Raw genomic sequence first — 25,930 nt, 5'->3', positions numbered from 1 at the left:
CAGTCTGGTGCAGCACCCCGCCCCCTACAGCAGGCACCTGCTCGGCTGCCTGAGCCTCGCCATAGCTCTCCAAGAAGCTGCCCTGGATGACAGAACCGACGATGGTCAGGCCCTTGCCGGCCTTCAGCTGGGAGGCGAAAGTGAGGAGCCGCGGGTACTTCACGTGAAGGTCCTCATCCAGCTTCAGCAGCACCAGCAGCTGAGGCCTGCAGGGCCCACGTGGACAGCCTGAGACCTGGGTCACAGGTTTCCAGGGAGTCCCTCTTCCTCCTTTCTCAGCTCACAGGTCCCCACAGGTTTGAGAAGCAAGAATCCAGGGGCACCCGACAACCCTGGGACAGGGAACATGGACTCGGAAGGCAGAGCCAGCACCTCTTGACCTCCCACCTTCCCAACAGCCCCTGAGGACCCAGAGTGGCTCTTGCCAGCCTGGGTGTGAACTCACCGCCAGTTCTTGGTGTGGGGAGGCCCCTCCTCTAGCCGCAACAGTGCATAGCGGGCAGCACTCAGGGAGAGGCCTCGGATCCCGTCACCCCACTCCTTTTCAGCCCTGTGGAGGCCACCATGAGCTGGTGAGCCCCTGGGCCCACCCGCGGGATTCCATCCATGTGTATGTGAGATGGTGGGCAGCCAGCCTGAGTCACAGAACCCCAGCCCCGCACCCACAGTGGCTAGTAACAGATGGGTCAGCTCCCCCAAACCCGGCAGACAGACTACCCCACCTGCCCCGGCCAGGTGGCAGCCCCTCACTCACCCTTGGTATTCGATGTACTTGTAGATCATGCCCGCAATGAGCATGGCCACCAGGGCATAGTACCAGGAGGAGACAAACATAAGGGCCAGGCAGAGGCTCATGCCCAGGAAGGACAGCGCCCTGGGCCAGAGTGGGGAAGGGCCAGAATCAGGGAGATCAGTAGGGTCCCCAGCCAACCCTCCAACACCCCAGTCTCTCACCAGAGCAATGCCACCCAGGAAACTCTCTTCCCCAATTCTTGTGTCAGAGGACTCGGCTAAGGGGTCCGGCTGGTGCTTACCAGTGATAGTACTTGAACCGGGGCCGCCAGTTGGGTGTCCTTAAGAGCGTCTGCACGGCACAGGCCAGGTTCACAAACAGGTAACACATCAGAAAGAACCTGGAGCATAGGGAATGGTTGGTGCAGAGCAGCCTCCTTGGCAGCCAGCAGCCTGAAGTACCTGCCCTTCCTCGGGCTGGGCCCAGACGAGGAACCGGGAGTGTGTGGTGGCCCTGCCCTCTATGGTCAGGTCTCCTCAGTCGCAGGGCCTGAGGCAGACGGGCCCACTGTAGGGGTGTCCGCAGAGCCAGCTCTCAGAGGACCAGCAAGTGGCTACAGGCAGGTGAGGCGGGAAGGGGGCTCCAGGGAGGGGAACAGTGGAAAAGGATGGTGCTAAGGAGCGCCCAGTGTCAGAAGACGGATAGACAATACTCAGGTACTCAGGCTGCTGGCCAGGTGACCAGTTGGATGAAGGGCTACTGTGAATGTGGAGAGGAGAACCTCCAGGGAATATGAAAGGGCCATTTTGCATACAATGAATTAGGGACATGTGGGGACTCTGGTGGGTGTGGGAGGCTGGGACGTGGGAGCCTGCTGCGTGAGCCCTCCAGCTGAGGAGCACAGGGCTGAGGGAAGGGGATGCCCACTTCCACCTTCGGCTGGCAGAAAAATGAAGAGCAGACAAGAAGCCAGGACAACTTACTAGAAAAGGCATGCCAGGGGGTAGAAACCTCTAGAACGGAGAAGTGGTCAGTCCCTTTGGGGCTGCGGGGAAGAACCACCTGATAAAGGCTGATACACCCTTTGGCCTGGGCAGTGGGGGTCACCATCTGATGGAGATGGCAAGAACAGTTGTAGGTGTACACGCAGGCACACGCGGAGCTGGGCAGCAGAGGGTGGAGCTGAGCTGGGGGGAGTGAGAGAGAGCGATTCTGGCAGGCCTGGCTTTGGCTGGGGGGCTGTTTCAGGGGGAAAGGAGGACCTGTCAGGCCAAAGGCTGAGTGGGGCAGTGAGGGGTAGGTCTGTGATAACCAAACAAGCACGGGCGGGAACGAGATGTATGAGGAGCAGCAGAGTAGCCACTGGCAGAGGGGAACGTGGTAACCACAGGAGCTGTGGCGCAGGGACCCCCGGAAAGTGCCACATGCTGACCAACTCCTACACGGCACTGGGGGCCTCAAATGCCCAGCTGACTCCAGAACTTTAAAAGCAAACAACTTTGAAAACAGACGGGTGGGGCACTCAGTGCATGCTCCATTGGGTATGGAGGGCTCTGGCTGCCTGCTCTGGGAGTCTCCCACAGAGGAGTGTGGGACCTGCTGGTCTCTGTAAGATCCCGTGTGAGTGGTGGGCTGACTCCAGAACCGTCTCCCTGCAGAGGCAGGCTGAGCTCTGCCATGCACACTTCTCCCCACACAGCCTGACCCTGCTCCCAGCTGGACCCTCAACACCGGACAGGGCTATACAGGAAGGTGCTGGGGGTACAGACACCTTTCCCAAGACTACTCCCCTGCCCTCCCCTGGCCCCCAGCTCACATGGATAGAATGGGGGCCACCATGTCAAGCGAGGCGATGAGGATGCCCAGCTCGGCAATGAGTGCTGTCAGGAGGAGTGCCCACGTTGGTTCACCATTTGCCTTTCCATGGCCGAATACCTGCAGGCACCAGGGTCAGTGGGGTCAGCAAGGGAAGAAGCTGGTTCCTCAACCCCATGCCACACCTGGGGCCACAAGCCACAGCCCGGCCTCCATCATTCCCAAGGCCCTCTTCTGGGGGCTTGGGTCACACCCACACCTGCCCGGATAGGTATCACAAGCTTCTCCGCCCTCCCATCTCTCCAGGACTCTCTGCTGTAGATAAGCCACAGAAAGGCCATGAGGATTCTGGGCCCAAGTAGCTCTGCCAGCAGCAGGGCAGGGCCGGGCCAGGGCAGCTCTCAGCAACTTCTCACGGATGGCCACACAGCCCCAGGGCCACGAGAGGCCCCAGCATGATGCAGGGCATCCATACCTCTACCTCTCTCCCCCGCCAGTGTGAGTGGCCAGGGGCACCCAGGCTGTGGGGGGGTGGTGCAGATGGGCTCACCCTGAGGAAGGGAATGATGTTGTCCTTGGCGATGGCCTGCAACAGGCGCGGTGCCCCTGTGAGGCTCTGCAGGCCGGCACCACACGTTGAGAAGAAGGAGCCGATGACGATGACCCAGGGCGAAGGCCAGGCCAGCGTGCCCACCACCAGGTTCCTGCTGACGCCATCGCCGTACCTGCAGGGGCCAGGCTCAGGCCATGCTCCATGCAAGGAGCCCCCAAACCCTGCCGGGGGGGCTGCCCAGAGTGAGAGATGTCAGCAGTCAGGAAGGATGGCTACGGTGGGCAGAGTTCCGGCCCCTCAGCAGAGAAGACTAGTTCCTTAGGCCCTATCCTTTCCCTCAGCCCAGCCCTGGTCCTGAGACCACCAACCTCTCAGAAGAAGAAGTCCTGGTGGGGCCGGACTCACCTGGTGGCACAGACCACCACTGGCAACCAGCAGCCTGAGGACATGTGTGGGACCACGTGTACGAGGGGAGCTGGTGTCAGGGCAGGCAAAAGCTGAGCCCCCTGCCACAGGGAGGGGCCCAGCTCACTCACTTGTCCCGGAGTACCACACCCTCGATGCAGGCGCCAAAGAGAACCACACTGCTGAAGTCTGCAGCCGTGTCAAGGAAAGCGAGGCCTCCGCTGGCTCTGCCGCGCCCGCTCGGTCCCCACACAGAACCCACACTCCCCTCACCCCAGCCTGAGGCAGCAAACAGCTGGGACGACCCCAGCTGAGGGTCTCGTGTAGCCACACACCCCTCGCACGCGCGCACGTGAAGAATGAGGTGTGTATGTGTCCACACGAGTGTGTGCCTGCCAGCTGGTGACTTATGTGCAGATGAGGGCCTCCCGCCCCTCTCCCCACCCACCCGTGGCCTGGGAAAGGATACACACAAGGGAGGTTGTAACAATGGCTAGAATGGTCCCCACAGGGATGGACTTCTGGGCATCACGGAGGTCCCCGGAACGGTTTGAGCCAGCCATAATGCCTCCAAAAACAACAGGACACCCTCAGGGGCTCCCCAGGAGTGAGGGCAGGGCCGGGTGGGCGGGCAGGAGGTACTCACCTGTTACGGAGGGAAAGAAGATGCCAACCAGCACAGTGAAGGATGTGGCGATGTCAGCCACCACGTACAGGGGCAGGCTCTCCTTGAAGCCGAGGGCATCTGTGGAAGGCAGCCCATGCTTCTCCACAACCTCGCCCTTCTCCAGGTAGGCGCTCCACAAGTTTTCTGTGGGGGCAGCGGCATCAGGGCTGTGGCCCTACTTACTTCCCAGGGGCAGTTTGGGGCAGCCCAGCCAGAAGCTGCAGAGGTAAGGGGTTCTGGGGTTTTGGGATGTTTTGGGGGGGGGGGGCAGCATTGGCCACAGGGAAGGAGCTGTCTTGACAGAAGCCTGACAGGCAAAGGTGGCTGAACCACCATTGACCAGAGCCTCGCCACTGCCTGCCTTCTACACAGAGGCCCTTTATAGCTCCTGTGAGAATCCCAGGCAGCATCAGAGGTGGGTGGCTGGGGAGAGAGGGGCTGCCAGAACTTTCTGGGGGCTGCTGCATGCCTGGGATACTGGCCAAACAGGCTCTTTTCACCCAAAACCTAGCTGCCAGGAACAAGGCTGAGAGGACACCGCTGGGCCGGGAAAGCAGCCAGACATGCCCCCCATTCCTGAGCTGGCCACACAAGGACAGCTCTGTGCTCCAGTTCCCTTCCGCACTCGCTCCCTGCCTCCTGCTCAGCCCATGTGTCAGAAGAAGGAGGATGGGAGGGAGGACGCACCCTGGAGCACACCGGCAGCTGCCCCGGGGATGCCAGGGATCTCGGTCACATTGTTGACCAGGAAGTAAGGGTCACAGGAGTCAGTGGTAAGGTTGGGGCTGTGGCAGAAGAGGTTCCATAGCTGGGTGGCCACTGTCTCATTGTTCATTGTGGTTGTCTTGGCACAGACGTCAAACTGGTCCCGGGACAGGGTCCTGTTGCCCAGCATGCACACTCTGTGGGGAAGGGTAGGAGGGGCAGAAGCATCAGCACCTGCTCAGCTAGAGGCCCAGTGTGTTCCCATCCTCCAGTCTCTGGGACTTAAAGGCCATCTCCTTGGGAGGGATGTCAGGGCGATGCGTGGAGGTATTCCCAGGTTACTTACGGAAACACAGGAGGGTCAAAAATTGACTTGATGCCCCCGGCATAGATGGACAGGATGGAGATGATCACACAGGCCAGGAAGAGTGAAGCAAATTTGTTCACATACTTGACACCAACAAACACCACCAGGGTCATGAAGGTCAGAAAAATGGTCCCATACACCCGCATATTGTTCAAGGTAGCACTTGATGTATCGTGAGTGCCTGTTGGGTAAAAAATGGCAGCCGGCGGGGCAATGTACGTCTGAAACAAGACGGATAAAGAAAGTTCGATCTTCCTTTTTGGAAAGTGAATTCTGTCACTTTGGTTTTCTTTTTAAAAGCATATTTAGACAAAGGCAGTCACAAAAGACCATATATTTTATGATCCCATTACATGAAATATCCAGAATGGGTAAATCCGATTAAAGACAGAAACCAAATTAATGGTTGCTTAGGGCTGGGGGGAATGGGGAACAAGACTACCAACAAGAATGGGATTTCTTCTTGGGGGGATGAAAATGTTCTAAAATTGACTTGGTCGATGGTTGCACAACTCTGCGAATATACTAAAAACCGTAACTTGTATAAATGGGTAGAGAACTGCATTGTATGTGAATGATATCTTAATAAAGCTGCTGTTTTTTTAAGATTTATTCAGACACAGGAGTCAACCTGAATAGTTAAAGAGTCAACAAATAAAATTATAATAGTACTGGATTATGAGCCAAAGAATAAATATCCAGGAGGTGTACTGATATAAATACACAGTTAAATAAATAAATAAATGGGGAAGAGGACACATTCCGCTTACAGAAGAAATCCAAATAATAAATGCAGGAACGTGGGAAATGGAAAACAAAAAACAACCCCTCTCCCCGACCCCAGAAGATGCAGGAGCAGAGCCCTACTACAGGCAAAGGACCTGGGGTGGGGATAGCGAGGCAGTTCCTCTAAACATCTCCTATTGTCTGGATCCCCAGGGGTGTGTACTTGTTACTCTGTGCTCCCTACGACCCGTCCATCACTCCTCCACCAGCTGGGGCAGTTCAGTGGGGAGGAAGAGGTTGAGTCAGAGTGCACCTGGGGCTCATGGAGGGGGCACAGGTCTGGTGGCTGTTCACCCTTTTAGGGACAGGGATAACATGGATCTGAAGGGCCCTGGCACAGAGCCCTGGGGAAAGACAGGCACAGAGCCTACACAAGCCCAGGAGGTAGGCCCTGCATGATCACCAAGATCACAGAGTTAAATGCAACAGTTTACGGACCACCTACTATGGCTGAAATGGTGCCCAAGTAGATAGAACACTCAGGGTCAAGGTGAAGGCAGCCAGGCCCCTCCCCTGCCCGGCCCAAACTGGCAAGGGCTTGAAGGGGAGACTGGGTGAGCAAAGATCTTTCTCCCTTGAGAAGGCCTTCCACATAGTAAGCCCCAGCCCCTGGCCAGAGGTGATGGGAACATGAGCAGCCTGGCCTAGGGAAAAGGGGCTAGTTGGACAAGAGCAGAATTGGCCAGGGCTTAGCTTAACTCACCAGCAAGATCTCAATGGCACCTAGGATGTACATGGCTGCTGCAAATGTTGTTCCCAGGTAGAAGCACAGGCCCACAGCACCTCCAAATTCTGGCCCCAGCGAGCGGGAAATCATGAAATAGGAGCCCCCAGCTACAAAAGAGAGAGGCAGGTCTGGTTCTTCTGCAAGGGGTCCCCCCAGGACAACCCCTCACAACCATCCAGAGTGACAGGGAATGTTTTTCCCACTTACAGATACGCAGAGGGTCAGGAGGCTTGCCCAAGGCTGTACAGTTCGTAAGTGGCTGGGCTGGGGCTGAACCCCTTCCCATCTGACTCCAACACCCAGCATTGGGCCAGTGAAATGACTGCTTTGCTAGAGCAGCTCTGATCCACAGCAGTGCCCACGCGGCCCACTGTCCCCCAACCCCCTGCACTCAGGCCAGTCCTCACAGCCTCCTCTAGCCAGGGCTGTCCTATCTCAGCATGCCTCACCCCTCACAAGGGCTGTGTCTGTTAGTCGGACCCCTCCAGACCAAGGCAAGGGCTTGGTCCAGTTTTTTTTGTCCCCAGGATCCAGCACAGGGCTGGCCACCAGGCTAACCCTCCTGCCTTGAGACTTTGCTTCTGTCAGAGCCAAATACCCCTGGCAACCCTGACAGGGTCAAAACTGGGCCCCGGGGGCTAGTGAGGGTGAAGGGACAAGAGTGACCCCGTGTTTCTTGTTCAATCTGCTCCTAATAAAATGTCTTTGGTGAAAAATCTGGGAATAGGGCTCCAAAGACTTTTAAAAAGTAAATCCTTTCCAGGGCTCTAATCCTACCGCTAGGAAACTCTCCTAAGGGAGCTATCAAGGGCCTGAACAGAGATCTGTGTGCAACGCTGTTCATGACAACGTTTACAACGGTGAAGAACCAGAACCCGAGAGCAGAATAATCACATAAATTAGGTAATATCTTATTGATCCTGTTTAAATAACCAAATAAACTGTTTCGAACTCGGGATGATGGGATTATGGGTACTTTCAATTTTCCTTTCTGTATTTTTCTTTGCTTCCAAACCTTCTTATGGTAATCATATATTGCCTTCCCCCCCGCCTTACTTTTGTACTAATACTAATAAAGCTGTTATTTAAAAACAAAAACCCACACAGGGGGTGCGGGGGAGAAAAAAAAGTCCAGAGAGAGAACCCAACTGGAATAGCTAAACAGCCAAAGTGGAACAGTTTGAACAGGAAGATAAATAGTGATAGTACTGGATTATGATCCAAAGAATAAAATAAATAGGGGCACCTGGGTGGCTCAGTGGATTAAGCCGCTGCCTTTGGCTCGGGTCATGATCTCAGGGTCCTGGGATCGAGCCCCACATCGGGCTCTCTGCTCCGCAGGGAGCCTGCTTCCTCCTCTCTCTCTGCCTGCCTCTCTGCCTACTTGTGATCTCTCTCTGTGTCAAATAAATAAATAAAATCTTAAAAAAAAAAAGAATAAAATAAATATCCAGAAATCTACATCAGTATAAAAAATGGTTGAATACATAAACAGGGTCTCTGAGAGCAAAGTCCAATTTCATCGTCTGTGGTAAAAATGAAAATCCTCTACCTTGTCTATCTTATAATCCATAGTGTCTAGACTCCTTGGTGTGGGCCTGAGTACCCTTTTCTAAAAAACTACTTTTAGACTAAACAAACAACATAAAACATAACAGCAATCTCAAATTCCCTCAAGCAAGGGTGCTCCCAGAGATTAAGACCTCACCAGATAACTGCCTGGGGGGAAGGAGGGCATGGGCACGGGCTTCTGGACCCCTTCCTCCCCACCAGGCCTGGGGTGGTGCATACCCACCTGGAACCACACCATTGGTGGCAATGGCGCTCATGGAGATGGCCGTCAGCAGGGTCTGTGGGAAGGAGGCCTACGTGAGCAGCTCGGCGGGGTGGGCTCCGTGCGGGGGCTGCGGCCCCTACCCCCGCGAGGATACTCACACAGCAGCAGCAGATGAGCACTATGAGGAGGGCCTGCAACACACCGGCTGTGCCCACCATCCAGGTCAGCCGCAAGAACAGGATAACTCCGAAGATATTTTGCAGACAGGGCAGGTACACCCCCATGAGGGTGCCCATGCTGGGTGCCTGTGGAGCAGGAGGGGAGGAGGGGAACACAGAACATCAAAGGGGCCCAGAGGCAGCATGGAAGGCCAGCCCCCAGTCACTCAGAAGACTCCTTATGCCCGGGGTGTTCTATCAGAGGGGTAGGTTGGAATCCCGAGTGCAGTCCTGGGAAGCATGGGGGGTTGGGGTGACAGCTAGGATATCTATACTGACTTCCACATATGAAGACAGTTTGGGACTGGAAAAGTATAAAGCCTGATTTTTTTTCAGAACCCCACATGTGAGCTTTTGAGCCTCACTTCCCTCTCAAGGTGTGGCCCCCTTCCCTTCCTCTCTTCTGTTAAACTTCTAAAAAGAAAGATCTGTCTTGGACGCCCAACTTCTCACCCGGCAGACTCCATGTCATCCATGTTAGAGTCCGAGAAGTTGTCCCTGGGACTTCCTCTCTCCAACCCCCAACTCCAGTCCTGGTGGATACCAAGTCCTGCCTCGTCTATCTCTCAAGCTGCCCTGAGATCAGGCTACCTTCCCTCAGCCTAGTCCCCTGAACCTGGGGTACCACATCTGAGGCACCTGGATGGCACACCCCTGTGCCTGTCAACCTCTCCACATTCCAGCCCACTCGGCTGCCAAAGCAGGTCTCTGAAAACCAAGCCCAAACTCATAGTCCATGCTGAAAACTCTCTGCATTGTCCATCCTGTAATCCAGTGTGGGCCAGATTCCCTGGTTTGGGCCACCAAATGAGCCCCATCACCTTCTCTGACAGCTTCAGCCCCTGATGACACTGGTCCCGCACAGCCTCTGAACCAGGACATGTGCTGGGTTCTGCCTGGAAGGGTCAGCCCTGTCTCACTGCCTGGCTAACTCCTCTTCAGTTGAATCTTCAGGTGCTTAATGGTTGCCTCTTCCAGGAAGTTCTCCTGGGTTGCCTTAGGTTGAGTTGCATCCCCTCAACACATCTGATACACATGGTAACTGTTCACTCGAATGTCTCATGGCTATACTGGGTTATACTCGGTTTGCTCACATTTCTATCACCAGTAGACCCTGCAGGTACCCAAAACGTGACCCTGAGCCCAGTGAGTAGTGCCTTGAAAGGCCCCGGGGATAACCTGTTGGGAAAATCCTGCAGAAACAATAGAAACTCAAGCTGAAGGACAGGTGAGGAAGGTCCAGTGCGCAAATCCAGACAGAATTTCTCAACTCCCTAAGGGCAGAGCAGGGGTCATCCAGGAGGCCAGGGCAGAGGCTGAAACAAGAAGCAAGGCTAGTACCTTCCTGAAACTTTCCTTTTGAGTGCAGCCTAGGGCACTCGGGCCCTAAGAGCTTCCACAAGAGCCCCAGGAAAGCCTGCTGCCCTGGAGCTGCGGTGTCAGAGAGAACCATGTGGCCACAGGAACTCTACTGAAGGGTCCAGGTCTGGGGCAAGATCTATGTGCAGCCTAAAAGGACCTCAGAAGGACCTGGAAAGGCCAGAGTATGAACAAATGGTCCCTCAAACTGTAGGTGACAAACACACCTCATCGGGGCTCTGAACTCTTCACAGAGGACCTGGACCACTCACTGGATGGTGGCAGCTCCCAGCCCCACCTCCATTCGAAGCTGAGTCACTCTGGGGAAAGGGCAGTGTGGGAAAGGGCAGGGCCGGAAATGCTTTCTGCATCCCCAAATAACCTCTGGCAGCCTCCGAAGGTCATCTGGCCAGAGGCAGAGCAGCTGCCATGGAGAGGCTGTCTTGGGTCTGGTTGGAGGCCCACCCTTCCTGCTTTAAGCCTCCTTTCCTGAGGGCCCTGCTCAGACCCGTCCTGGGTAAGGATCACAGCTCAGTGGTTACAGCTCCCTAGATTCCTGCTGACCCACTACAGACTGGACCAGCCTTCTCCTTCCTCCATAGAAAAGCCACTGAAACTGAGACACTCTGCCATCCTCTCTCATCCCAATCCTAGAGCCGAGTGAGCCGGGCAGGTAAGCTGGGGCTGGATCCCAGCATCCTGACAAGGCTCCTCATAGGCTAAGGGACCCTGACCCTTCACCAACACAGACTTCCGTCTGACACTCTTGTTGAGATGTGCGCTAGTCTTTCTCAGGGACATTTTTACTTCCAACCATCAGTTCCCTGGATTCAGCCAGAAGGAACAGGGAGGAAGCTCTTATCAAAGATCCTACCACCCACTGCAAGCAACACTCTCAGAGGCTGCCACCCCCCTGCAGGGCTGAATAGGGAGAGCTACAGACACTCAGGCTTCTCTGCCATGGGCGGTCCAGAAAGTGCCAGCAAAATCTAAATCACAACCAGCAGGATGGAGAGGGGGTCAGGTCTGCGTGACCTCAAGACCTTAGCTGCCCTCTCTAAAGTGGGGGCTGGTTTGCCTCCCGGAGGAGCAAGGTGAGGGGTGCACAACAGTCCAGTGTACTCTCTCCTTGGGCCACCCCAGCAAGGCCCAAATTTCACAAGCAGGTCTGAGGCTGGGTCCCCAGTTTATTATAACCAGGAATAACTTCTATCAGTGCCGACCTCCAGCAAGAATACTACAGCTAGTGCCAAACATAAGCTTTATTTATTCATTTATTTTAAAAATATTGTATTTATTTGAGAAAGAGGAGGGAGAGCAGTGTGCACACCTATGCATGAGAGTAAGGGTTGGAGCAGAGGAAGAAAAGGTCTCCACGTGGAGCCCAGAACATGACATAGGGCTCAATCCCAAAGGCCAGAGATCATGACCTGAGCTGAAATCAAGAGCCAGACACTTAACCAGGTGAGCCACCCAGACAGCCCTCAAGTTCCTTTTAAATCACAGCTGTTTCCCAAACCTCAGGGAGTCGGCAGGTGGAGAGGGAGGGCTCCCTGCCTCCAAACTGAAAATATGGAATAAAAACCCAACCTTCACTTAAACTGAGCCCCATCCTATAGGGCAGCTGAGCAAGGATGTGTAAACTCATCTGGAGAGGAGAGGACGGCTGGAAGGCCAGAGGCCTGGATAGTGACAAGGGATGGGGGCAGGAGAGGGAGAGGGAAGTTCCAAGAGGCAGTGTTATGTTCCAAACATGCCCCTAACTTTGGCACTTGAGGAACAAAGGGACTGTTGGAGAGGTCCGCCAATGGAAGCAACACAGTGAGGGGCAGGTTTTGGTCACATGATTACATAGCCCCAGTGGACAACCAGGTTCCTGATTCCCACCCTTATCCATCCTGACGGAATGCCAGGGCTCTGGCCCTCTATAGTCATCTATCTCACAGTAAACCCACAAATCCGTCTTCTAGTGTACGCATTCATCTTGTCTAGCTGAGTGACCTCAGGCGAGTTACTTCATGCCTCTGACATTTAGTTTCCTTGTCAGTAAAATGAGGATGAAAGTAGCACCTGTTGTACAACTTTGTCGTGAAGATGGCAGGCAAGTGTCCAGGCCCACTGCTTAACATAACGCCTGCCCACAGAGAAGGCAGAGAAAAGGCAGCCATCACTCTCACTATCATTCCTGAGGGTCTTCTTGGCCCTCTGCCCCCACCAGAAGCTCCTTCTCAGGCCACCACTTGAAGCTTTCTTGAGCCCAAGGCACTCAACGCCCTTCGTCTATGCTCACGGTACCTGCTACCCACATCCCCTGGGACGCTCACAATTGCCAATTCCATGGTGTTGAGTCTGTCCTCCTAGGACTGGCCCCCCTACTGCCCCGACCAGCTCACCTTGGCTGCTCTCCGGTGGGCGCCCTCCCCACTCTCAGCTTCCTCATGCTCCTTGGCACCCTGTGTGAGGTTGGTGTAGCTGACGAGCTTGCCCAGAAGAGACGATACCTTTGGGCGGATGTCCAGCTCCTCCTGTAAACAGAGCCACAGGGCAATCTGGCAATGGGCCCTGAAGGTGCCAGGCTACTTGTGTGTAGCCAGCAGCCTGGCTTCTGGCCCCTTGCCAAACCCTCAGGCAGGCCTGGGCCTGATCCCACTCTTTGCCTGGGGAAGCCCAAGCCAGCCCACTGGACTGGTGTGGGCACCACACCCTAGCACGCGCCACTCAAAGGCCCAGCCCAGTGACTGCTTCTCTCTGCCTTATCTTGGCTACAATCACTACCAGCCCATTTGAGAAAACTACCTGCCTCTGGTAAGGGCAGGGCAGGGCACGGCTGGCAGAAAGGCGAATGACACACTTCATCCTGAATGTTCTGCCTGGCTACTTCCCAGCCATCAGTGGCCCTCTGGGACTCACATCTGCCCACAACTCTCCCACCAAAAAAGCCGTCTCAGCGCACCAAGGAAGTCAAAAGAGGATGTCTGGAACAAGTTAAGTCTCTCTTATTTGCCCAGACCCTGAGCCTCTCAGATGGTCTTCTCCTCAGGCCCCAGGCTTTGTAACATACCTCAATCCCTAAGGTAGGATCCTGGCCCCCTAGCCAGGGCCCCCTGCAAGCTGCAGAAACTTGCCATTTTTCCAGGTCAGGAGGCTTCCAGTGCCAGGCTCCCCAACCTCCACTTGAGTCTAGTCCCTCTCTGTTCCTGCACCCTTCTCAGCACCATGCCTCTACCTGCCTCTTGCCCATTTAGTCTCTCCCTGTCTGTCATCTCCCTTCCAACTCTACACACAAGGAGAAGCTGGTTTGAAGTGAGAAGTGAAGATGCAGGTCTTTCGGGACATATGGAGGCTGACAAGGAGCCCATGAGATTCCAAGGGACAGCTGAAAGTATGGGTCAGCATTTAGAGGCCTAAACCATGACTTAAATCCAGATCCAACTTCTGAGCTTGAGTCTGAGGAGGATAAAGTTCAAGTTCAGAGGCATAATATTGGGAAGGTTTGCAGAGAGGTGTCCACTAAGCCTGCAGATGTGGAGACAGAAAGGAGATCCAGTAAGAAGGACCAGGACTCTATAAACATGAAGACAGAGTTAGAAGAGCCAACCAGGGAGAACAAGGAAGAGTTCATAGGAGAGGGAAAAATGAGAAGTCCTGTAAGTAAAGGGAAGAAAGGAAATCCCAAGATGAGAAATCCTGACAGGTGGTCACCTGGCCAAGGGGCTACATAGAAATCAAAAGTACATACCCCTGGGGGTGATAATGGTGTAGGGTTGTGAGTGGCCTCTGGGAAAGCAGTTTCAGTTCAAAGGGCCAAGGGAAACAGGCAGACAAAGGGAGACTGAAGGAGGAGCTGAAATATTAGGTGACGTAACTGTCCAGACTGCTGCTTAGCATAGGCTTGAGTCCTGAAGGATCCCTGCCCCCTGCCACCTGCCTGCCACACCTGTGGCCCAGAATGGCTGCTCAGCTACCTCAAACAGTGCCAGATTCCTGTCGTAGTAGTCATTTCCTCTGGAAGACTCCAAGGGACAAAGGAAAGGGCTGCTCTCTCTGTGGTTGCCATGTCCTATGGAGAGAGAGGGACAAAAATCTCAGTCAAGGTCTGCCTCCCGAGTCCCCAGCTTGCCTGCACCCCAGCCCTACAAGCCAGCCCACAAAACATATCTCTGTGGAGCATTTTAGGGGCCAGTGTACCAGGCTGGGCCTGTTTGCTCATCATACTCTGCCGTGAAGAGCCATAATTAGCAGAGTGACCAACGACGAAAAGCCAGCGCAACACTTCCTCCAAGTCACCTACCTTGTGAAGGGCCCAGACACACTAGCTCAACCACGTGTTAACGCCGAGGGGCGGAGCCTGATAGGAGGGGCGTGGCCAAGTCCCAGCCAGCCCTCCGACCGTCCCAGATCCCAGTCCCCCCACCCCCAACCCCGACTCCCATTTTCCAGGTCCATCTGGAATACCCAGCATGCTGGGCGCCGAGGGCTCAGCGTCCTCAGGGCCCGACTGGGCGCTGCCCTCCAGATACATGAAGCCACACAGGGTGCCTTCAGTGGCCATGGCCAGCAGGCCGCCAGCTCGCTATCCCACCATGCACTGGGCGGGGGCGTCCTGGAGGGCAGCCCAGGGCATGCTGGGAGGAGGCGCAAGGACTGTCCAGTCCGCGGAAGTGGTGCAAGGAGCCACGTAGGGTCGCCTAAGAAAACCCCAGGAGAAAGCCGGGCCAGGTGGGTGGTGGACTGAGCAGGGATTATAAGCGGAAGCCTGTTGGTGTCCCTTCTAGGTCCCAGCAACTTGCCCCCGATTAGGAGCGAGGCTGATACCAGCCTTCACCCAGCATCCCGGCTGGTGAGCATCTCTGCTTCCAAGCTCCAAGTAAACCCCGCGGAGAGGAAGCGGGAAGACTCTTTTTTAAATAAGCCCGCCTCAACCTGAAGCTCAGCTGCTTTTTCTGGTTGCTCAGCGTTCAAATTCTCCCGTTTCCCAGACGTTAACCTTGTTCTGTCTCTCTGAGTTACATTCCCAGTTTTCCATCGAGTAGTTAGAGGACACCAATTGGGTACGCGTTTTTCTAGTCGTTAGGTGCTTTTGTCCCCTTCTAGACAGTATGGCAGCTGCGGCGGTGCCTGGAGGCCTCATAGCAAATGGAAAGGTGTCATCTTGGGTCACAAAAGCCGTGTTGGTGTTGGATGGCAATAACCGTGGCAGCGGGGTTGGCCTAGTATCCATTGATGTAGGTGGCAACAGAATTGTCATCACTGACCGACTAGTGGTGTCCCAGCCATGCACTGGCTGGGCCTGGTTTTGTTGAGTTATGTGCCAACCCTCCCTGGTTCAATAACCCCCAATTCATTTCTCTCGTCTGCAGCTAAGAATGCTGAATGATGCTTCCTCCATCTGATACCTTCCCTTGCCATCGGCATAAGATTTAACTTATGTTCTCTGAGCCGACAACATTCATTAGTAGGTGCTGCACTGTGGATTCTTTATCGCCCAGAGACTGACAGGTAAAGTGTGCTGATGAAAATTTTGGGGCAAAGTCAGCTCTTCGTTCCAACAGCATGTAAAAGTGATGTATCACCTCATGTAGGAACCTGAACTATCTAAGTGAGACAAGCAGCTCAGTCCCATGAGCTACACAATTGTATGTAGGTTGGTGCCAACAGCACAGTGGACAAAGACAGCAAGCAAGAGGTCAACCCAGCCCACTGGGTCATGTTAAAGCCTCATGGGGTCATTTAGCTCCTCAGACACTCTATGAAATTTGCTGTACCCTTGATACTTGTTCAGGATCAGGATAAGGAGCTACAAGAAAAAATCAGAAAACCCAGTAATACGGTTCATTACATTAACAGCCCTTCAGTGAGAAGCCTCTGAGAAGTGAAAAGTGTGACCAAAAAAGTATCTCTCCTGAGTAAGTGAGATGCTTCATTTTGTCAGAAAATGACAGCTGTAGAGCGCATCTTATTTCCCTTCCTGCCTTGGCTGCCAGGAATCTCCAAGCTAAAGTTACTCCTTAGGTACAGTCACCATCTGTCTCATCTCAGAGTCCTTACCCTCTTCCTCTTCATGGTTATGATCTTTCTGACTGTGACAGTGCTTTGGGGAAACACTTTTGTTGCATTTATCTCTTCTGACCCTTTTGTGAAAGTAGGCTGGAAATAAATTATAAATTATGCTAAGCTTGTGCACTGCAGCCTGTCCCACCATTGTTGCCTAGCTCTCTGAAGAGACAGCACTGGTATCCAGAAAATGCAGAGTTGAGCACATAGCAGTCCCCTCCGCCAAATGCTTGTGAATAGTCCTCCCAAACCCACCTGGTCCATGTCCCTCCAGCCATGACCCAGAGTGGCTGAGAGCCCATCCAAGTGTTGCCTTTAGTACTCACAGCAGCACTCTAATAGATATCATTTATTTCCTTTTACTAACAAGGAAAATGAGGCTCACAGAGATTCAGAGACAAGGTCACCCGGTGATAGGATCCAAAGTTGGGTCCTAGGATCCACCAGAATCAGGTGGGAGCTATGCTGAAAGTTTCCTACTCCTACTCTTCTGGGCCCTGGTTCATCCCAGGATGCACCTCAGGGTACAGGTAGCCTTTAAGCAGAGAAGAGTGGCTGGGGTTTGCAGTTAGCCCAGGGTGCATATACCCGAGGTTCTTGGTGCTCACATGGCTGGCAGCCTGGCTTGGATTCCAGACCCTCCCTCTGTGTGACCCAGGGCAACCTCCTTACCCTCTCTATCCTGCTTTAGTTTCCTCTTCTGTGAAGTAGAGATAGTAACACCCACTCTTGCAACAACCCAGATGCATCAGAAAAGGAACAATCTGGCGCCAGACACCCAGCAGTCATTCCTTGGATTTCCCCAAAGATTCACTTAAGGACAGCTCCCAGGGAACTGTAGGAAGGTGGGGAGACCTAAGCAGTGCCTGGATGTCTGTACTGCCCTCAGCTATTCCAGAAATTCCAGGGCAGGTCTGGACATGCCTGCCAGGCCAAAGCTACTCACATACCAACTGGAGACCCCCAATGAACCAGGGCATGGCGTAGTCCTGGGGGACTTCCTGTGAGGTCCACATAACTGTGTGTTCTTGCCAATAGCTATGAACACACCAGCTACAAGTGGGGATCCAGGTGAGAGTCCTCATCCCTGTGCTCACAGGGATCTGCCAGGGGTACCCCTCTAGAACCTTCCTACCCCCTGCTCACAAGCCATAGTGGGGTGGATGAGAGGCCCATTTACACCTCTTGGAGCTTAAGTATGGGCCTTGAGAGAGTCAGGTACCAGGTTGGAGTGGCCCCATGAGATGGACCTGAAGCTGTTTTTGTGCTCCCTGACCTTTTACAGTCCCTACCAAGAAGGTTCATAATCACTCACCAGGGTGCAGAGTGTCCCCCATACTGCAGACACAGCCAAGTTCTGGCTGAAAAGGAGCAAGAGGAGAAGGAGGGGGACTAGTGGGAGGAGCTGGCTCAGCTTGGAGGGACCTGGCAGGAATCAGCCAATGTGGCTCCAGGTCCCCCCAGTCACCCTGGGACGCCAGGGCGGGGCCAGAGGCTTGGCTCAGCTCTGCTTGCCCACTGGTCCAGGCTGATCTGGGGATGCAGCCCTGCCCAGCCTCTGTGGGAGAGGAGCCTCCCAGGGCTAACAGGGAATCAGGGGACACTTGACCACTGGGATAAGGCTAGGGGCAGGGGTGGAGGTGGAGTGTGTGCATGCACACAGCTGTAAACCTTCACGATGTCTAGCAGCCCACTCCACTGTCCTGTGCCATCTCCACACACAGCGGTCAGGTGTGATACAACGTCACACTTGCACAAGAACATATATATGCTGCTATTTGTACAGACGTGCTTTCTAAGAGAGTCCTAGCAAGGACAGCCCCTCACCCCCTGGGGTTCCTAGGGTGGAAGATGGAGAAAGGGGCTTGGGAGAGGCAGGAACGTGGAAGAACAGAAGCGGGACCACCTTCAGGCCCAATTCTAGCACTTAGGTTAAAGTTCAGGGCTCTGGAGTTTCCAAACCTGGGTTTGAATGCCCTGGGGCAGATTTAATAACTGCTCCACTCCTCAGTTCACTCCTTCCTAAGCGTGAGTAACAGGACCTATCCCCTGGGCAAAATTGGGAGGATTAAGCGAGTTAATTCATGTGAAGCCGCCAGACAAGCCTGGTTCTGCGGAGTGCTTCACTGATGCCCAGGGGACCTCCAGCTCTGAGGTGGAATCAGCTGGAGTGCACTCACAGGCAGTTACCCCTAGGCCCCCTCAGGCAGGCACAACCTTCTTTCCTGGCTCGGGGAGGAGAGAAAGGAGAGGGTGGTCTCAGGGGCTGAGTCGCTTAAGCGCAAATGGGCAGGCGAGGCGAGAGGAGGCTGGGGAAGGTTCAGGGAAGGTCTCGGGAGTGGGGTCCAGGTTGCGGCTGTGCTCCCAAGGGCCAGAGATGGGTGCTCCGCGCTATTCTCGATCCCGGCGGCCCCGCCGGCCTGGCCTCCTTCGTCGGCCACGTCTGCAGCTCCCGCCCGCGGCCCGCAAGGGAGGAGCTGGGGTGGGGAGGGCGGCCCAGCCGCGGGCGCCGGGGGGCCCAGAAAAGTAGTGTCTGCGTGCGCGGAGCGAGAGAGGTGGCGGAGGGGCAGACTAAAAAAAGTTGGGCCCCCATCGACGTGTGCTCGCACGGTTCGGGGGTCTCTGCGAGCGCCAGCCACGCGTGGCCCGCTCCCCTGCCCCCCAACAAAGCCCCCACCGGGAGCACCCTCACCGTCCGAGTCCTCCCGCTCCGCGCGCTCCCCGTAGTCCACCCAACTGAGACCCTCGAGGTTGTCATAGTCGCCGCGCCTCGGCCCGTCCACCGGCACCACGGTGAAGTGAGGCATGGCGCGCGCTCGGCCCCGCCGCCCCGGCTGCCTGCCGGGCTGCCCCGCTGCCCCGGGCCGCCGCGCCCCGCCCGCTCGCATTCCTCCCCGCTGCGCTCACTTCCTCCGCCCGCCCCCCGGGCCGCCCCTCAGGGGCGGGAGAGCAGGAGGGGCTCGGGCCAGCTCCTCCCCGAGGGGGGCCTAGGCGAAAAGACACCCCCCCAACCCCAAAGTGCCACTAGCAGCTCCACGCTTTGCAGAGAACCCAATTCCTGTGTGACCTTGGTTGAGGGACCGCCCTCTCTGAGCCTTAGATGTGATTCTTGTAAAATGGGGAAATGCGCTCCATGAGATGGGGCTCGGGGTGCACGGACTTCTGCGTAGAGGACAGTTCTGTTTCTCAGGAAAGAGTAGGCAGGTTCGGAACAGGACCGCACAGGCCATCCCAGTCCTACCCTGGGCCTCCCACCATTCCTGGGTATCCCCACCCCATTCCCATCATCTTCGTCTCCCCCTTCTCTTCCATGTCTCTGTAAACAGAACCCGAGAAGATGCCGTCCCTACACTGTGCCCCTCATGGCAGTTTCTCCCTGTTGGAGGAGGCTGGAGATTTCATGCCCCTTCCCCAAAGGCTGCTGCCTCCTTGGCGGAAAGGAGGCCCTCTGCCGCCCCATTGACCCCTTTGGGGCACTACATTGGGTTCTTTAGTCAAGTTCTTTTATCTTAATTTTCTCTTTTACTGTTTTACCTCCTGGGGGTTCCTTTACCAAGTTGTTTACTTATTTGCTCTTAACTTTTTTCTTTCACTTTCTACTCCACTGCTTCAGATAACTTATCCATGCTGGCTTTCCTCTAACATCTTTATCTTTCTAGGCTATCCTTTCAGTTATTTCTTGAACAGAAAACCCCAGAGCCCAGAGACTGACTTGTCTCCTTTTTCCTCCCCCTCTCTCTTGTGGCTCAGAGAGCTTTAGAACATCAGTGAAGAATCAGTGGTGTCTCTCTGACTGCTGCCTCCTCTGGGCTTCAGCTCTGGGCTGGAATGAGGAATCAGTGTCCCTGGGTCCTGCAGGAGGTCCTCCAAGCTGACCACCACTTTGGCCCTTACCCCACAGTCATCCATCTAGAGCCTGTCGACTTGACCTCCTGTCCTTCATGCCACCTTCAGCTGTCCACAGTGGCAGCCTTTCGAATGGACTCCCTGTTCTCTTCCAGTGCTCACGGTAGAGCCATCTCTTCTGAAGAGAAAGCACGTGCTCTTCTCTCTTCCCTTAGCCCACAGGGCCCTGTTTCATCTGGTCCCTCCAACCTCCCCAGCCTCAGTCTTCTGACCTCTTTCACTTCCCTAAACTCAGAGCCCGACTGCACATTACGGGCTCTTCACTCTGAGAATGCCTTTCTACCCCCTGCCCCCACTCTTCCTAACCAAACTCCCTGGGGAGGTCTCACCCTGGAGTACCACCTTCTCCCCAGAAGACTTCTCTGACTCACATCCGTCCACCCCACCTCACCCTCCTCTGGATTGAGTTCTTCTTAGGCACTTGCCCTTCCCAGTACCCTCTGCAAAGAGACAAATGTTACTGGGGATCTTTGATTAACATTTTTCGTGCCCACTAGGCTGTGGTCTTCACAAGGATAGGACCCTTTGGTCTTGTCACCTTGGTATTCTCAGTCCCTCTCCCCAACATATCTTTTGAATAAAAAATGAACAGGTCCCCGCTCTTCCTGTCTTCCCTAATGTTCTGCAAAGGTTTCTATACACCCTAACATGCAGCCTCTCCTCAGGGGTGGGGTGGGGTCAGGTACTGTGTGAGGAGATAGGCTACTGTAGCCCAACTGAAAACCTTGGACTCTAAGGGACTCTGTGGCTAGGATACAACTTCCCCCATACCATCAACTGTCCAAGTAGCCTATACCATCAGGGTACTTGCAGGCAAAAAGAAAAAGACATTTGAGGAACACAGACATTTCAAAAGAAAACATCTATCAGGAAAATTCTTCAAACACATGAAACAAAAATTCCAAATTAGCCTAATAAACTTTATAAAAATAAGGGAGAATATTAACAACATGAAACAAGAAAATAGAAAAAAGCACAGGTAGAAAGATATGAAAAATACAATTGTTCTGTGGTCTATTGCTACATAACAAATTACCCCAAAACAACAAGGACTTAAAATGACAATCAACAAAAATATTCGCTCATATCTCTGCTAGCTGAGTAAAGCTCATCTCTACTCCATGTGACATCAGCTGGGGCCAGAGGATCCCTTTCCAAGATGACTCACTCTCATGGCTAGTGAGTTAGTACTGGCTGTAGGCTGAGAGCTGAGTGGGGCTGTGGATCAGAGGATTGGGTCCTCTGCATGAGTACTTCTCTGTGGGCTGCTTGGCTTCCTTATGGCACAGAGGCTGCAGTCCACGAGTGAGGGTCCCAAGAAGCAGGGAGTAGAAGCTGACAGTTTCTCTAGGCCTAGGCCTGGAAACAGGCACAGCATCATTTCGGCTGTATTTTATTTATTTTTTGAATAAATTTTTTTTAAAGGTTTCACTTATTTACTTGACAGAGAGAAAGCAAGAGAGCACAAGCAGGGGGGTTCAGAGGGAGGGGGGGAAGCAAGCTCCCTGCTGAGCAGGGAGCCCAGTGCGGGGCTCTTTCCCAGGACATGGTATCATGACCTGAGCCGAAGACAGACGATTAACCGACTGAGCCACCCAGGCCCCCATCTGCTATATTTTACTGCTCAAGCAATAACCAAGCCCAGATTCCAGAGAGAGTTGGGAGACACTGAATCTATCTCTGGATGAGTGAAGTATCAAAGGAATATGGGACCATGTGTTAAAGTTACCACAATAATATTTGGAATGAAGAACACAATAGGTGATCTGATAGCAGAAAGTTATAGCTGAGAATGAATTAGTAAACTGGAAAGACTAAATGAAATAGTCCTCCCAAAAGAAGAAAGAAAAAAATGAAAGGGAAAACGAAAAAGAGATGGGAGGATGGAAACAGAAATCCTATATCTGCACCATAGGAATCCCCCCAAAAAGAGTAAAAAATGGAGGAAAAGTATAATATAAATGAGCCTTGAAAACACACTAAATGTAAGAAGCCAGACACAAGAGGTCAAATCTTGTATGATTCCATTTGTAAGAAATATCCGGAATAGGTAAATCCATAGAGATAGAAAGCAGATTGGTGCTTGGGGGAACAAGGGGATGGGAAGTAATTGCTTAATGTGTACAGGGTTTCCTTTTAGGGGGACTAAAATGTTTTAGAACCAGATAGGTGGTGGTTGCACAACATCGTGACTGTTCTAAATGCCAATGAATTATACACTTTAAAATGGTTAGTTTTATGGTATGTGAATTTCACTTCAATAAAAAGATTGCTAGAGGGGCGCCTGGGTGGCTCAGTGGATTAAAGCCTCTGTCTTCAGCTCAGGTCATGATCCCAGGGTCCTGGGATCAAGCCCTGCATCGGACTCTCTGCTCAGCAGAGAGTGTGCGTCCCCTCCTTCTCTCTCTGCCTGCCTCTCTGCCTACTTGTGATCTCTGTCTGCCAAATAAATAAATAAAATCTTTAAAAAAAAAAAGATTGCTAGAACTATAGGGAGAAACTGACAAATGCACTACCACAGTGGAAGATTTCAACACAACTGTCATGGCCACTAAGAGGTCAAGGAAAAATCAACAAGGGTATAAAAGATTCTCATAATACAATTAATGAACTTGAACAAATGGACATGTATATATAGTTTGACATCCAACAATTGGAAAATTCCATATTTTTTTAAGTATACTTGGAATATTTACAAACTCTGATTATTGGTTGTGAGGAATACCTCAACATAACTTCTGTTTCCAACCATGATGGCATAACAGGGACCAAATTTACCTCTCTGTGTAACATAAATAGAAATCCTGATAAAATGTATAAAATAATGATTTTCAGACATTGGACAATAGGTAGTGCAGGATTGTGATCCCAGATCAAAGGAAAATAAAAATGATGGGAGCCCTATGAGAGCACTACCTTATTGCCTAAGAGATAATTTCCATGCTGTAACGTGGGAGTGGGAGGAAGGGTGGAAACCTAAACAGAACCCAGTGATCTTGCTGCATTGAGGAGAAAAAAAAGTCAGCTTTTTGGAAGGCCAAAGCAGCTAGATTCACAGGATAGAATCTATGAGGAGGAGGAAGCTGCACAAAAAGAGAGAGACCTAGAGATCTGTAGCAGATCCCCTTGCATCTACCAAAGGATTGATCTGCACACATGTTAGAGGAAGCTGTCAAGACCAGAGAAAGAACCACTGGAAAGAAGTAGGCTCCACAATTCCTGTAGCTCACATGGTTCATGTTCCCACCATCTACAGTGAAAGACCTTTTACATATGGGACATTAGCTAGAATCTTCAGAAGGACATCACCTTAGTAATCAGGCTAGTTTAGCCCTAGATGAAAAAATTGGAAACAAGGACTTGAACAGATGCCTGTATGACACTGTTCACTGCACGGCTGAAAGATGGAGGCAACCCTAGTTTTCTTCAACAGATGTATGGATAACAAACTGATCTGCCCATCTAAGGGAATATTATTCAGCCATAAAAAAGGAATGAAATCTGATATATGCTACAATGTAGATGAACCTTGAAGACATTTGGTTCAGTGAAATAAGCTGGATGCAAAAGGACAAATGTTGTATGATTCCTCTTACAGAAGTTAGCTTGAGTAGATAAACTCATAGAGACTGGAAAAAGAATAGAGGTTATCACTTAATGATTAGAATTTTTGTTTGGGATAATGAAAAAGTTTTGGAAATACCAATGATGTTTGTACATTTGTGAGTGTAATTAATGCCACTGATTTATACACTTAAAAATGGTTAAAATGAGGGGCACTTGGCTGGCGCAGTCGGTGGAGCATGTGACTCTTGATCTCAGGGTCAAGAGTTCGAGCCCCGTGTTAGGTGTAGAAATTACTTAAAAATAAGATCTTTATTTTATTATTTTTGAAGATGTTATTTATTTATTTTAGGGAAAGAGAGAGTGAGTACATGTACATGCGTGAGAAGAGCGTAAAAAGGAGAGATTTTTTCTTTCTTTTTAAAAGATTTTGTTTATTTATCAGAGAGAAAAAGAGAGGGCAGGCGGGGAGGGGCAGGCAGAGGGAGAAGTAGATTCCCTGCTGAGCGAGGACCCGATATGGGGCTTTGATCTAGAGCCCTAGGATCATGACCTGAGCCGAAGGCAGACGCTTAACCAACTGAGTCACCCAGGCATCCCAAGAGAATTTTTTTAAAAAAGATTTTATTCATTTGAGAGAGGAAAAAAGAGCAAGGGGGAGGGGCAAAGGGTGAGGGAGACAAAATCCTAGGCAGACTCCCTGCTGATTGTGGAGCCCCTACTGGGAACTTGATCACAGGATCCTGAAATCATGATCTGAGCCGAAAATGTGAGTTGGATGCTTAATAGGCTGAGCTACCAGGTAACCCTAGTCTTTGTTTTGTTTTGTTTGTAAATTGTGATATCATTGACACATAAAGTGGTGTAACTCAGGTATTTTCTAAGTATCTGAGTTTGATGATAACACATTCTTGTTTGCCTATTTAAAGGGTCAACCTGAGGATGCATCTTTGAAAATTAAGTTTAGCCTTTTCTGGTTTTTATTTTGCTTTTTAAGTAGGCTCTATGCTGAACGTGGGAATTGAACTCAAGACCTGGAGGTCAAGGTTGTGTGCTCTTCCGACTGAGCCAGCCAGGAGTCTCCAAAACCTTTTTGTTGACAAAAAATATCCATACAGAAAAATTCACATACTGGGACACCTGGGTGTCACATACCAGACACCTCAGGGTGGCTCAGTTGGTTAAGTGTCTGCCTTTGGCTCAGGTCATGACCCCAGGATCCTGGGATCGAGTCCAACATCTGGCTCCTTGCTCAGTGGGGAGCCTGCTTCTCCTTCTGCCTGCTACTCCTCCTGCTTGTTCTCTCTCTCTCCCTCTCTCTAGCAATAAATAACATCTTTTAAAAATAATAAAATAAATAAATTTAGAAAAAAAAAGAGAAAGAAAAATTCACATACCATATGTGTATATAGCATGCTGAATGTTCACAAAATAAACACACCTATGCAACCAGTACTCAGATCAAGGTATAGAACTTTACCAGAAACCCAAATTCCTTCCTCATGCCCACTTCCAGGAATTACCTCCCCCAGGCTGTTACAGTATAGATCACTTTTGCCTGTCTTTGTACTTCATATGAAATAATGAAATAATATGAGATGTATTATTTTGTGCTGACTTTGACTCAGCATTACTTTGAGAGAGTCTTCCAAGTTGTGTGTAACTGTCCTTGGACCTCTGTGTCTTCAACTTTAGTAAAAAATGTCAAGCTGTCTTCCAAAGCAGTGGGTGTAAGTATGCTTTTTTCTCCACATTCTTGCTAACACTTGGTACTGTTCATCTATTGAAATTTTTAGTTGTCTTCACTATGAGTTTTATTTTGCATTTCCTTCGTGGCTAACAATGTTTAGTACCTTTTCATATTCTCATTGGCCATTTGAATATCCTTTCTTATAAAGTTCCTATGCAAATATCTTGTCCATTTTTATATTGGACTGTCTGTCTCTGGATATAAATCTTCTGTCAGTTATATATGTTGAAAATTTCTCTTACTCTGTAGCTTGCTTTTTCAGTCCTTTTAATAGTACCTTATGGCAAACATATTAAAATTAATAACTTTATTAATTTTAATGTCATCCAATTTATCAATATTTTCCTTCTGTTGTTAAGGCTTTTTATGCTGAAGTCACCAAAGTATATTTCTACATTATCTTCTAGGAGTTTTACTCTTTCACTTTTTGCATTTGGATCAGTAACATCTTCAAATTAATTTTATATTGTAAGTTGCATTCTGTGTGGTGTGAGCTAAAGGACCAATATTCTCCCCTACCCCAATTGTCCCGGTTTGTCCTTGT

The 25,930-nt window shown here is 51.8% G+C and overlaps 1 protein-coding gene and 1 long non-coding RNA gene across 2 annotated transcripts in view; one reads left to right on the top strand and one right to left on the bottom strand.

Moving 5' to 3' along the window:
• SLC12A4 (solute carrier family 12 member 4) overlaps positions 1-19,054 on the bottom strand; it is a 21,578-nt gene extending 2,524 nt beyond the window's left edge. Inside the window, exons 1-17 of the mRNA XM_045987447.1 lie at positions 18,859-19,054; positions 14,078-14,172; positions 12,506-12,637; positions 8,694-8,840; positions 8,554-8,608; positions 6,735-6,865; positions 5,225-5,466; positions 4,861-5,075; positions 4,153-4,317; positions 3,976-4,074; positions 3,638-3,695; positions 3,099-3,273; positions 2,550-2,668; positions 1,035-1,133; positions 755-874; positions 446-550; positions 38-206 (exon numbers count right to left, since the gene is read on the bottom strand). Coding sequence (XP_045843403.1) covers positions 38-206; positions 446-550; positions 755-874; positions 1,035-1,133; positions 2,550-2,668; positions 3,099-3,273; positions 3,638-3,695; positions 3,976-4,074; positions 4,153-4,317; positions 4,861-5,075; positions 5,225-5,466; positions 6,735-6,865; positions 8,554-8,608; positions 8,694-8,840; positions 12,506-12,637; positions 14,078-14,172; positions 18,859-19,054 — 2,322 coding nt within the window. The remainder of the gene's footprint in view (positions 1-37; positions 207-445; positions 551-754; positions 875-1,034; positions 1,134-2,549; positions 2,669-3,098; positions 3,274-3,637; positions 3,696-3,975; positions 4,075-4,152; positions 4,318-4,860; positions 5,076-5,224; positions 5,467-6,734; positions 6,866-8,553; positions 8,609-8,693; positions 8,841-12,505; positions 12,638-14,077; positions 14,173-18,858) is intronic.
• Positions 15,491-25,930, top strand: part of LOC123930939 — a 22,614-nt gene continuing 12,174 nt past the window's right edge. Inside the window, exon 1 of the long non-coding RNA XR_006816180.1 lies at positions 15,491-15,611. This is a non-coding gene — a long non-coding RNA (uncharacterized LOC123930939). The remainder of the gene's footprint in view (positions 15,612-25,930) is intronic.

Source organism: Meles meles, chromosome 19, assembly GCF_922984935.1.
Source record: "Meles meles chromosome 19, mMelMel3.1 paternal haplotype, whole genome shotgun sequence".
In the NCBI taxonomy this organism is placed as follows: Eukaryota; Metazoa; Chordata; class Mammalia; order Carnivora; family Mustelidae; genus Meles; species Meles meles.
This window is presented reverse-complemented; position numbering and strand designations above follow the sequence as displayed.